Raw genomic sequence first — 12,541 nt, 5'->3', positions numbered from 1 at the left:
TGAAAGAAAAACTAATTATAATACTTTGGAAGTTATAACTTTACATAGCTTAACTGCAATTAAATATCTTTGCTAGCAACATCTCCTGTGATATGAAAACTCAATTTTGTTTTGACTTCAGGTATCCTATTTAACCCTAGACAAATTTCATTTCTCAACCTGTATTATATACTTTAGTTTGTATATTACTGACTGATCAGCATGTCAAGAGCAAAATACAGGGATGGATAGATGGAAATGGGATATTGTATGGGGGAGGAGGCAACATGGTTTTGTGAAGGATAGGTCATGCCTCAGTAACTTGTGCATGTTTTATAATACAGTGACAGTTGAGTTAGATAAAGGTAATGGGTTTACATTGATACTGCTGGACTTTACAAATGCCTTTGACAGGATACCACATGGAATTCTAATCAGTAAACTGCAGCACATTGGGTGGATGGATATAGGGTTGGTGAGATGGATAGGAAGGTAGTTGATGGAGAAATTTCAGAGAGTAGTTCATTCAGGAGTAGAGTCCGAAAGAAGGCCTGTGACTAGTGGCATACCACAGAGTTCTGTTCTTGGACCACTACTGTTTAATTTGTTCATTAACAATATAGGAAAGGATCTGAGAGGAACTATTTAGTTATTTGCTAATGATGCAAAGTTGGGTAGAACAATAGTTAATAGAGATAATGTCAAAATTTTTCAGGATGATTGATTTGGATAGATTGGCAGACTGGGCAAAGGAGAATGGATATCAGTTTATTGTGGCAAAGTGTAAGGTTATGCATTTTGGGGTAAAAAGATTACCAACTGTATACTACATTGGCAGAACTGTACTCCAGGAAATTGACAAAGCCATTGACTTGGGAGTGTTAGTGGATAGGTAGTTAAAGTTTAGGGGGCACATAGCAAAGTGGCTAAAGCAGCTCATCAGATTACTTGGTTACTGAAAAATACTTTCACGAGCAGAGACAACCAGGTTATTGTTCCTCTTTATCGAGCCTTGATAAGACCCCCATCTTGACTACTGCATGCAGATCTGGGTGCCAGGGTTTCTTGATGATGATGAGGATGCAGGCCTATGGAATGAACCTTACAAGCACAGGTTGAAGATTTGTGGGTTACAGAAACTGGTTGATTGGTGGAAAAGGGGTGATATGATTGAAACATACAAATTACTGAGGGGTTTTTACAAGATTAATTCAGAAGGAATTTTTCAGAACAGGTCTGATGGTGGTAGAACTATAGGCCATCCATGGGCACTGAGTAAGAATGTAGTTAGCAATGGTGTTAGAACTAGGCTTTTTGCTTGGAGAGTAGTGAATGAGTGGAATAGGTTGCCAGAGTCTGTTGTGTGCCATGACTATGAATGAGTTCAAAGCCAAGTATAATGGATACTCTGCAAATGTTGTGTTGTGTCGGAAATAACTGGCCCACTCTGTGACCGCCATTTGTTTCAGCCACAACATGAGAAATTACTCACATAAGATAAAGACATGATTGAGCTCTCAAGAGCAAAGGCATAGAAGCAATGAATAAAATGTAATTTGAGACTATAACAATTTAATCAATAATATTATTGTAAAGTAATCCAAAAGCTATGTTATAAATCATGCCTGACACAGGAAAAGTTATGTTAAGTGACTTCAGAATTGTTAACCAATCAGCAGAGGGTCTCATCATTACGTATCAGTCCATGACTCAGCAGAAAAATCCGTGATGTCATCCGGTAAACTCGGCAGTAAGAGTTCCGTCAAGAAGGCCACTGAGGAAAGAACGTGACTCTATGAGACCAATCAAAGACGGCTGAGTGAGTGACGTTGATGGTGAGAGAGAGAGGGTGCTCGCTAGCATGATATAAGTGCGGCGCGCCCTTCAAACGCTCTCTTGTTTCCTGCATTTTTCCTGTGTGCCAGTGAGAAGGCCGTAAAGGCTGAGGATGCTTGACGCCGGTTTCCAGCAACCCTCCACGTTGCAGTGGGTTCCGTCACGCACAAGTCTTCCAACTGTACAACAAGAAACCAGCAGACAGAGCCATTGGCGAGTTACCGCCAATGTAACTACTTCGTAGGATTCAACAAAGAAAGACAGCGGAGATGACAAGGAAGTCTTGTTGTATCCGAGGAAAGAATAGCCATAAAACCAGGGAAACTAATCGGTAAGCCAAATAATTCTTACCTATATGCTTAAGAAGTGCTGTAAGGGAAAGGAAAAGAAAACCTTAGGCATAGCCCTACTAGACTCAACTCGTAGATTCTTTTGGACTGAACATCTAGATGTGACCTTCCTGCTGTGACTTATAAAATATGTACGCATGAACTTTTAATAAGACAGTTTAAGAAATGAAATGTTAAATGAAGTGCACAGATTTAAAATACAGCTTTGTGCATTGGACCTATGAATTGCGTAAATCTAATAGCAAGGAGATTAACTCTCTTGAGATTTGTGAAGATTAAGCGGAAGTATCATGTATGGATTTTGAATAACTTAGCATTACCAAGAACTAACATAATAACAGGAGCATCACTCAATCCTAGAGCAAATCAGTGGAATAACGATGATTGAATAATGTTTCCGAGTTATGATTGTATAACCCTGTATTATAAGAAGTGCGTAAGAGAGATTGAATGAGCTCATTGTATGTGTGCATGAATGTATCTCTTGCATGTTATTAGCATTGCTTGATTTTCATGTATATTATAATTAGTATTATTATTATTATTATTATTATTATTACCACGGGCTACTCCAGGAGTCCTTAGACTCATCGAGGGAGGCCCTAAACATCATGTTCACACAGCTGTTCAACATTCTCACAGTATGCCACAACAGACTCTGGCAGCTTATTCCACTCATTTACCACTCTGAAAGTAAAGAACCCAGCTCTAACACCCCTGCTAACCACACTCTTGCCCAGCTTCCATGGGTGTCCCCTAGTTCTCCCACCACCAGTCCTGATCTCAAAAATATCATCTGAATTAATCCTATAGAATCCTTTTAGCAATTTGAATGTCTCAATCATATCTCCCCTTTTTCGCCTATCAACTAGTTTCTGCAACCCACAAATCTTCAACCTGTTCTCATATGGTGCATTCCATAGACCTGCTATCATCTTAGTCACTCGCCTCTGGATCCTCTCAACCTCCTCCCCATCAAGAAGGAACCGAGGTGACCAAATCTGGGCACAGTAGTCGAGATGAGGTCTTATCAGGGCTCGGTACAGACGTACAATAACTTGTTTTTCTCTGCTCGTCAAGGTATTTTTCAACAACCAAGTGAGTTGATGAGCTGATTTAGCTACTTTCGCAATGTGCCCCCTAAACTTCATCTCCCTATCCACCAACACTCCCAAGTCCCTGGCCTCATCAATCTCTTGGAGTACAGTTCCACCAATGTGGTATACTGCTGCTAATCTTTTCACTCCGAAATGCATAACCTTACATTTTGTCACATTAAATTGACATCCATTCTCCTTAGTCCAGAATTCCAATCTATCTAAGTCATCTTGCAAGACTTTGACATCTTCTGCATTCACTATCGCCCTACCCAACTTTGCATCATCAGCGAACAAATGAACTGTCCCACTTAGACCATTCCCTATATCGTTAATGAACAGATTAAACAGCAGTGGTCCAAGAACAGAACCCTGTGGCACACCACTAGTCACAGTTCGTTTTTTGGACTCTACTCGTGAATAAACTACTCTTTGATATCTCTCCATCAACCACCCAGCTATCCATCTCACCAACCCTATATCCATTCCCATATGTTGTAGTTTACGGATTAGAATTCCATGTGGTATCCTGTCAAACGCCTTTGCCAGGTCCAGCAGTATCACTGTAAACCCATTTCCCTTATCCAGTTCAGCCGTCACGTTGTTATTAAAGTGCATTGTTTTATATCAAAGTTTGTGTGTTCTGTTAACTGAGACTGACCTACCACTTGTTAAAATTATGAACCTGTGTAAGTGAAGGGAGAAACATTTGTGTAAGAAAAAGGGGGGGGGCGTGACTGCATACCACGTGTTCCCGTTACTAAGTATTATTATAGTGATAGTCATTGAAGTAGACCTAAGAATCAGGAATTAATCACCAGCTGGCACAGTCATTTAAAATTAAATAAATTTGCCGGAAATAACTCCTGGTACAAGTAAGAAGTAAAAACAGAATAAGGAATAAAGAGAATATAAACATTAAAGTAAATATAAATACGTAACCGTTGGATAGTTCTTGGCACGATTTTTAGGACCTCCCTTGGTGAGTCTAAGAACTAAGTTGCCTGTAAAAGTTAACAATAGTGATAATAATTTGTAGAAGTGATGATACATTTTGTAATTTGTGCTCTCACAATGCTGGGTTGAAAACCAGTGAGATATTAGTACTTAAATAGATTTTTTTTTCTCTTATATAAATACACCACAGTGTGTTTAGCGAATGCAGGCACTTTTTATTGCAATGACAGTTCAATGGAAAAACTTAAGGGAAATTGTAATATCATAAATTTTCAGTAATATGATAACCATAAGGTTACAAAAAAGAGAACAGTTGAAAAACAAAAAGTCACATGTTATGTTACAATATGGGAAGGGCTTAGTCTATATACCATTAGTTGACAGTGGAAGAATATTCAACTACAGTGATGAGCTGTGTTTGACACCATTAATTTCAACAAGTTAGCAATATTAACTACACTGTTAACTTGTTAATTGGATGGAAGTAGACTTACAGGTTAACAGTACACAGAAGCCTTTGATAGATTTTTCTGCTAAACCTCGTGTATGAGAAATAGCAAACTTAAACATGTCACTTGAGGAAAATGAAGATAGATGCTATGATTCTACATTCTTTTTCATCTTAGAAATTAATTCTGTTTTATAACCATTACAGAGGAAAATGGATTTAATATGCAGCAGTTCTGTTATTAAAGCACTTCAGTTGAATATGAAGTGTGTTCATGATGAACTAATCTTCTGATATCTGATACATTATTTCAGTAGCCTCTGTGGAATCAATAGACTCATCATGGGAGGCCCACTCAACCAGCAACGTGTCTATCATAATGAATGTTCAAGTTATTTACATTCCCTGCATTCACAATGCACTTTGGCAATGCATTCCACTCACCAACATCTCCACATAAAAAAATCTACTCCCCACATCTTTATACAACTTCCAGAGGCAGCCTCTCATTCTTCCCATCTTAACATCCTTTCTTTTTATTCTTTTTTCCCCTTTATTTAATTCCTTTTGTATTAATCTGCTAAAATCCCTTAACTAACCTGAATGTCTTTATCATATCTCCTTTTTTCATCCTATCCACCAAACTCTGTAATCCACTTTCCTTCAGCTGCTCTGCATAACCAACACTAGTCCCAATCTCACTGGTCATTCATCTCTGGACCATCTCTAGTGTTTCCACATCACAATGAAAACTAGGTGACTAAATCTGAATACAATATTACATGTGTGGTCTGACCACTGTCTTATATGTAGGTGCCACTGCAAAATATCTGTAATATATATGTTCACTACTCTGCTTTGTCTTTGGTTCTCTTTATATTTTTAATGGTTGGCTGTCTTAACTTCTGACTGCTGCTATGTATATGCTTATATTGTATCTTATCCCATGTTCTATAGTCTAGCAAATTTATTTGTTTATTGACTCCACCAGCTAGACTATATGTTGAGTGTGAGAGTATAAGACTTCAATCCAAAGACAATTCAGACTGTGTATTCATATTCCTCACTTTAATCCATTCTAACCTTAACTTAGTTGTGGCAACATGAATAAAATTCGTATACTTCTCTTATGCAGGTTCAAATTTTTTAAGGATATTTGTAAACATACAGTTCAGTATGTTTACAAATCATTCATTTAAGCCTAAAGAGTATTTACAGTATACACACAAAGGAGTTACAATTTCCTTACTGCTCTAACTTTAGTTCAGAGCTAGTTTAAGATCTAAACATAATATTACTTGATTATGAGACATACACTAGTCAAGCCTAATTTTTCCATTACTGTACAATTGCTCACAATTAATTTTACATACAATCTTCACATACATTCACATTGACTTAATGTTCCATGAGGATTTTATCTTTCTCTATTTCTTTCTTTGCTCAAGAAGTCAATCGTCCCTATCTTTATTATAGTGGTGATATGTAGCTCCTTCCTTCCTGATGACTCGACACAATGTTTCCCTCATGACAGCAATCCTAGTAGACGATGAACGAAGCTTCTCTTTCAAGCCCCAACCACGAATGGTGGTGATCTCAGGTAAGAGAAAGCATTGAAAATTCTGGGATAAATTCCTTTCTGACGAAGTGCCTTATATAGGCCTAGATTTCCATTTTGCACATGCGCACATTTCTCGAGACTGGTTGCATGCTGACATCACTTTTCATGCCCTATTCAAATTTCTTCTCCTTGACACTGCATGAATGTTTGCAAATGTCTTTAGGTGACATAAATGATGGTCATTGGTGCTGCAAGACTCTCATCTTGCATATTAGAGGCCTCGAGTCACTTGAAGAAACTTTCATGGTTGGTTTCTAGAGCAAGATTTTTAGAATATCTAATATCAGCTCTTAGATCCAGCGGCTTTTCCATAATTCCATGCATCCTTGGAAGTCCTTAAGTGTGATGTGTTGAGCACCTCCTGCGATTCTGCCTGGATCTTCTCAACAGTGTCAAAATGACACCCTTTCAGTTGGAATATCATTTTGGAGGAACAGGAAGAGGTCACGTTGGGGTGAGACAGGAGAATAGAGAATGACTCATGTTTTTGGAAGCAGGGAACTATCGAAATTTGGTGTGAATATAACGATTTTGAAAAAATTTCATATTTTTCTATTTCATCTTTTTTATTTTTTTCTAAAGCATCCATATATAATTTAAAAATTTTTATGAAATCATTTTCTTTAATTATATTAAATTGATCAAAAAATGCCATTTCAATTAATATTTAACAAATCCTTTAAGTACATTTTTCTTAATTAAAAACCATGTAAAACCGAACATGATAAATAATAAAGTTACTTATCATGAGAGATTTTATACCACCACCTTATCCCTACATATCAGTACTTTTTATGATAGCAGTGATACAGTGTGCAGTCTTCATAGCACTTCCAATGTACCCTTGGAACTTCTGTCTGCTATCTACCATCACTCTAAGATTCGGAATCTCATCCATTTCCTGATGCACAGCTCCACCAATACAGCACATAGCTGTATTGGTGGAGCTGTGCATTATATCTCTGTACCTCAAAGTGTAACACCTTGAATTTATTAATATTAAAACTAGAACCCCACTTATCTGTCCAAGCTAAAAATCTATCCAAATCTTCCTGTACAAAATGAACATCATCAATACCCCTGATAATTCTATCTACTTAACTATCATCAGCAAACATTTGAATATCCCCAGTCAATCCCATGAAATATTATTAACAAATAAGTTAAGTAGGGCCCAAGAAGCATTCCACTGGTCCCTTCCTTTCTCCCTCACACACACAACTTGCTGGTATCTTTCAAAAAGCTAGTTTTCAATCCATCTCTAACCAATCTGTTATCTAATCCTGTCTTCTGCAGCTTATACACCAGTCTTTATGTAGTAATCTATCAAACGCCTCTGCAGAGTCAAAGAAAATTACAATATATGAATCTCTCTTATGCATTGCCATAAACAATCTCTCTTATCATAAAATGTAAGCAAGCACATTGCTAAAATAAGCCTTGTCCTTCATAAATTCATGCTGATCATTATAGAGAATCTTATGTCCCTCTACCCAATCCTGTATTCTAAGAGTCTAGATTCTTTTGAAATATTTTTTGAGAAAACATTAATGTTTCTTCTAGGGAAAGATGACTAGTCTCATATTTTTAAAGAGGTTATTCAGTAAATTTGCTTCATCCTTTACTGAAGAGATCTAATTTGTCAAAAACAATTGTGGTTGATAACAAAGCTCTAATGTGGCATTCTAAGAAGTATCACCTTAATCTTTCATCAGTATACGAGGGTTGTTTGAAAAGTTCTTGGCCTCAACCATAGATGGCAACACTATTGGCAAGATTTTTTTTTTCTAAGTTGGTACATGTGAAATTGTAAGTCAGTCTATCAAGTAGTTTGTTTTATATGGCTGTCTGAAGCAAAAGTGTTGCCTGTCCCTTGAAATGGATAAAATTGAGTATAATGTGGTTATAAAATTCTTTGTAAAAGGTTTAATGCCAAAAGAAATTCATTGGAACTCCATAAAAGTTTATGGGCACTCTTCTCCTTCATTTTTGACAATTAAGAAATGGGCTGCTGAGTTTAAATGTGGCTGTACCAGCCATGAAGACGATCCACATGAAGGATGTCCAAAAATTGTCACAACGCCAGAAATTATTGATCAAGTGCGCTATATGATATTGGATGACTGGCAAGTCAAAGTGCATGGAATTGCTGAGACTTTAGGATATATTTTGCATGAAGAATTACAAATGAAAAAGCTTTGTGCAAGATGAGCGCTGCGCTTGCACACAGCAGATCAAAAATGCAATCGCATGAAAATCTCTGAACAGTGCTTGGACCATCTTAACAAGAATAAAATTGATTTTGTGCATCAATTTATTACTATGGATGAGACTTGGATTCACCATTACAGACTAGAATCCAAACACCAGTCAAAACAGTGGACAGAAGCAGGTTATTCAGTGCCATAGAAGCCAGTTGGTTCCATCAGCAGGAAAGGTCATGGCATCGGTGTTTTGGGATGCTTAAGGTATTTTGTTTATTAATTATCTTGAAAAGAGTAAAACAGTAACCAGGGAATATTATTCCGATCTTTTAACGAGACCAGACGAAAAATTCATTAGAAAAGACCCGGTTTGCAGAAGGGGAAAAAACATCTTTCATCAGAACAATGCGCTTGCCCACAAAGGTGTTTTGGCAGTGGGAAAATTAAGGGATCTGCACTGTGAATTATTGGTACATCCACTTAATTTGGCTCCCACTGACTTCTATGTCTTCCCAAAACTAAAACTCTTCCTTGCTGGTCAGTGTGTTTCTTCAAATCAAGAGGTGATTGTAGCTGTAGAGGGGTTTGCAGATTTTGCAGATCTTACTGAGAACCACTACAGGGAAGGGATAATGGTGCTGGATCATCGCTGGAATAAATGTATTAGTCTTAAGGGAGATTATGTTGAACAATAAAAATAATTTTGAAATTATAAATTCATTTTTTCATTGTTAGGCCAAGAACTTTTCAGACCACCCTCTTAATTCTAACATACATTTTTACATGTAATTTCACCATTTCACACTATCTGAAGAACATGCAGCAAAACATAAGTGCCAATAAATTTGAATTTTTGCATGTGTCAAACTTATTCATATTATCTGATTTATTTTATGCACTCAAATTTTTGCCATAACCTTTCAAACATAATAAGTAAAAATATTACTATATACAACAATTGCAATAATTATGTTTATATAATCTAAGCTTATTATGAAATATTGTTTTGAATAGAGAAGTACAAGAGGATGAAAGTATCTCTGAGCATCTTGAATTAAAGCAGAGTAAGTAATTGCAGATGTATATATCATTTGTGATGGGAGATGATTTTCTTTATTTAGTGTTTTTGATCACATAATCAGAATTGTAAAATTAAGAGAATGACAGTCTGGACAATCATAATTATAAGAAACAGTTTTTTATGATGCCATGGCTTTCAGCATATGAAAATATTTTATTTTGAAAAAAATACAAGAGTTGGTTGTTTTACAATGTTATTTTCAAGAACAGCTGATAGCATAACTCTTAGACACTGTAATATAAAAGAGCTAGTAATGTAGAACTGTATTTTAGAATGATGAAAATTTTTAGATTTTAATAAGCACATATGCATTATATGTGCTTATTAAATCCTTATTATTCACTCAGTGGAACTGTTGGTTGATTCCATAAAAGCCACAAAGGTCAACAATGTGGCAAGAACAATCTCCAGAGGCTGTGAACTTAAATGAATCTCTTCCATATGGCTTAATAATATCCTGAGCCAATTTACATCATCTCAGCAGGGTGCAAGTCCACAAGTACTACACATCTCAGCACTGGCACTTTGCTTTTCGACAGCCGAGTATGCTAGCCCTGTTTGGGAAAGATCACCACAGATCAAAATTTTTGACAAGGTTCTTAATGAAATGTGTCGGCACATTACCAGCTGCCTTAAGCCTACAAAAATTGACCATCTATACTCACTGTCTTGTATTGCACTTCCTCACATCAGAACAACAACACAGAGTAGATATGAGTGGAAACAACAACTAAATGATGAACAGCATCCTTTGTATGGACATGTTCTAGCGCCTCTGTAGTGCAATTGGAAGAACAACGGTACGTTGTGCCCTTCAATTGGAAATTCGAGTCTCGTCATGACAGGAGGAATCTTCATATGGACTTTTTCAATCGAAGGTGAGTTAGCTGATCTCATACGGAGGTAGCAGGGTTTTTTATCCCGGAAACTCTGGTTTTTCATCCCGCATACAGACAAATCAGCCCTTCAGAACACACTCAATTTACAAACTGAGTGTGTTCTGAACCTCTACTATCAATCAAAAGCAGAATGATTGATAGTAGAGGTTCGATGTAGTGGTGGAGACAGAGAGCTGTACAATAGGTGTCCTCCCGCGACGAGTCTTCAGATCCCTTGGAGGTGTCATGAATAATAACAATAATGTTGCAGTAAAAAACTCTAGGAAAAGTTTTATTCACGCAGTGGAATCATTGGTTGATTCCATAAAAGCCACAAGGTCAACAATGTGGCAAGAACAATTTCCAGAGGTTTTGAGCTAAAATGAATCTCTTTCATCCAGCTTGCATCTAAACTGGCAAAGATGGAGGACATTGAATAGACTTCGTTCCGGAATGGGGGCAGATTAAAGCAGAATGTGGCCAGATGGGGGCTACATAGACAATGCTGCCTACCATCAACATTAAGATAGACATTAATAATATGTGTACCTGAGAAGATTTAATGCAGTGCAATGAAACAGCTTTAAAGTATATTAATCACTGGATGAGTGAAATTTGACATTTTATGTTTTTGTGTAATATTTTATGCAAGTGGCATTTTGTCTCTTAATGTATGCTTTTAATCTATTCTTTTAATGTCTATTTCTTTAAATGTATGCTTTTAATTGTTTATATGTATGATCTTACATTTTCTGTAGTTTGCACATGAAATAAATAAATATGCATCATAAAAATATGATACGAGAAAGTATAAGCAAGGTTTTTGTTATGGAACTTCCTACTTTAATGAACTGTTTTTGGCTAAATTTTGTCTATGATTATGCCATGAGATGTGGTTTAAAATTATGTTAGTGAAAGAGGGCATCTATTCCATTGATTCATGGAAAATAATGATATCATAAAGCTACTTTGATAGTTTTAACTTCTTTTGCATGTATGTATGTATGTATAGTGAATTTGCCTTTGAAATTAGGATAAATTGTTTTGAAGAAAAAATACAAAAGTTAAAAATATGGAAGAGTAATAAATAAAATGGATAAGTAATGCATTAACAGTGAGATATATAGAAGTACTGAATAAAAACCAGTGACATAATATTGATCAGTGAACTCGTGATATGAAAATTACTAAAATTGAAACCAAATTACAGAAGTAATGAATTAAAAATGTGAATGTTATATCTTTTACATTCTGAATTTATTAATGATTAATTACCAAATGATATGAAAAGGATAAGACTTTAAAAAAAAAACCATGATATAAAATTACTGTATAATGTAAAATTGAGTGAAACATACTAAAAATGTAAGTATGCATGAAAATTGGAAACATATCAAGAAATGGACAACCAGTATGAGAATAATCATGATATTGTTCACTTCACCAGGTAAAAAACCATTTTGGATGGAGCCATTCTCAGAAATGTGGGAGAAGGTTTTTTTTTTACATTTCTGGGAATGGCCACATACAAGACAGTTTGTCACTGTTTTGTGAAAAAATGTGAAGTGAGCTCATACTGGTCATCCATTTCCTTTTATTACTTTCCAATTATTACACGTATTTATATTTTTAGCATGTTTTAGTTCTTTATGCAGTTCTAAAAAAAAAATATGTTTTTACTTGATCTTGTATTATACAGTCATTTAATTTTTAACGTTTGAATTTTAGTGTTCCCATATCCCGAGCTCATATTCCATATCCTGGTAAAAAAAACACTGACCAGGTATGCACATTCATACTTGAAGTAGAAAGGCCATCAAAAGCCTGAAATGTGGAAAGGCAGTTGGAGTAGATGATATTAAACCATAAGTGCTCAAGTATGGAGGTATAAAAGTCTCACAGTGGCTGCACTGCATAGTTCAGAAGGCCTGGACAGGGGGTGAATTCCAGATGATTGGAGTAGAGCTCTCATAGTACCCATATATAAAAAGGGAAATAAAACTCAATGTGAGAATTACAGAGGTATTTCTCTAGTGAGTGTTCTTGTTAAGATTTATGCAAGTATACTTGAGGAACGGTTGAGAAGGATC

At 36.1% G+C, this 12,541-nt stretch overlaps 1 protein-coding gene across 2 annotated transcripts in view; it reads left to right on the top strand.

Moving 5' to 3' along the window:
* LOC150102885 (uncharacterized) overlaps window positions 1–12,541 on the top strand; it is a 269,877-nt gene that overhangs the window by 234,207 nt on the left and 23,129 nt on the right. For both annotated transcript variants that reach the window (XM_090397856.1, XM_090397855.1), the window contains exon 6: window positions 9,507–9,556. In XM_090397856.1, coding sequence (XP_090253982.1) covers window positions 9,507–9,556 — 50 coding nt within the window. The remainder of the gene's footprint in view (window positions 1–9,506; window positions 9,557–12,541) is intronic.

The sequence above is a fragment of the Typopeltis vanoorti genome, chromosome 9 (assembly GCF_054136105.1).
Source record: "Typopeltis vanoorti isolate ZY-2024b chromosome 9, IOZ_Tvanoo_1.0, whole genome shotgun sequence".
In the NCBI taxonomy this organism is placed as follows: domain Eukaryota; kingdom Metazoa; phylum Arthropoda; class Arachnida; order Uropygi; family Thelyphonidae; genus Typopeltis; species Typopeltis vanoorti.
The sequence above is the reverse complement of the archived record's forward strand: the minus strand, read 5'-3'. Positions and strand labels throughout refer to the sequence as shown.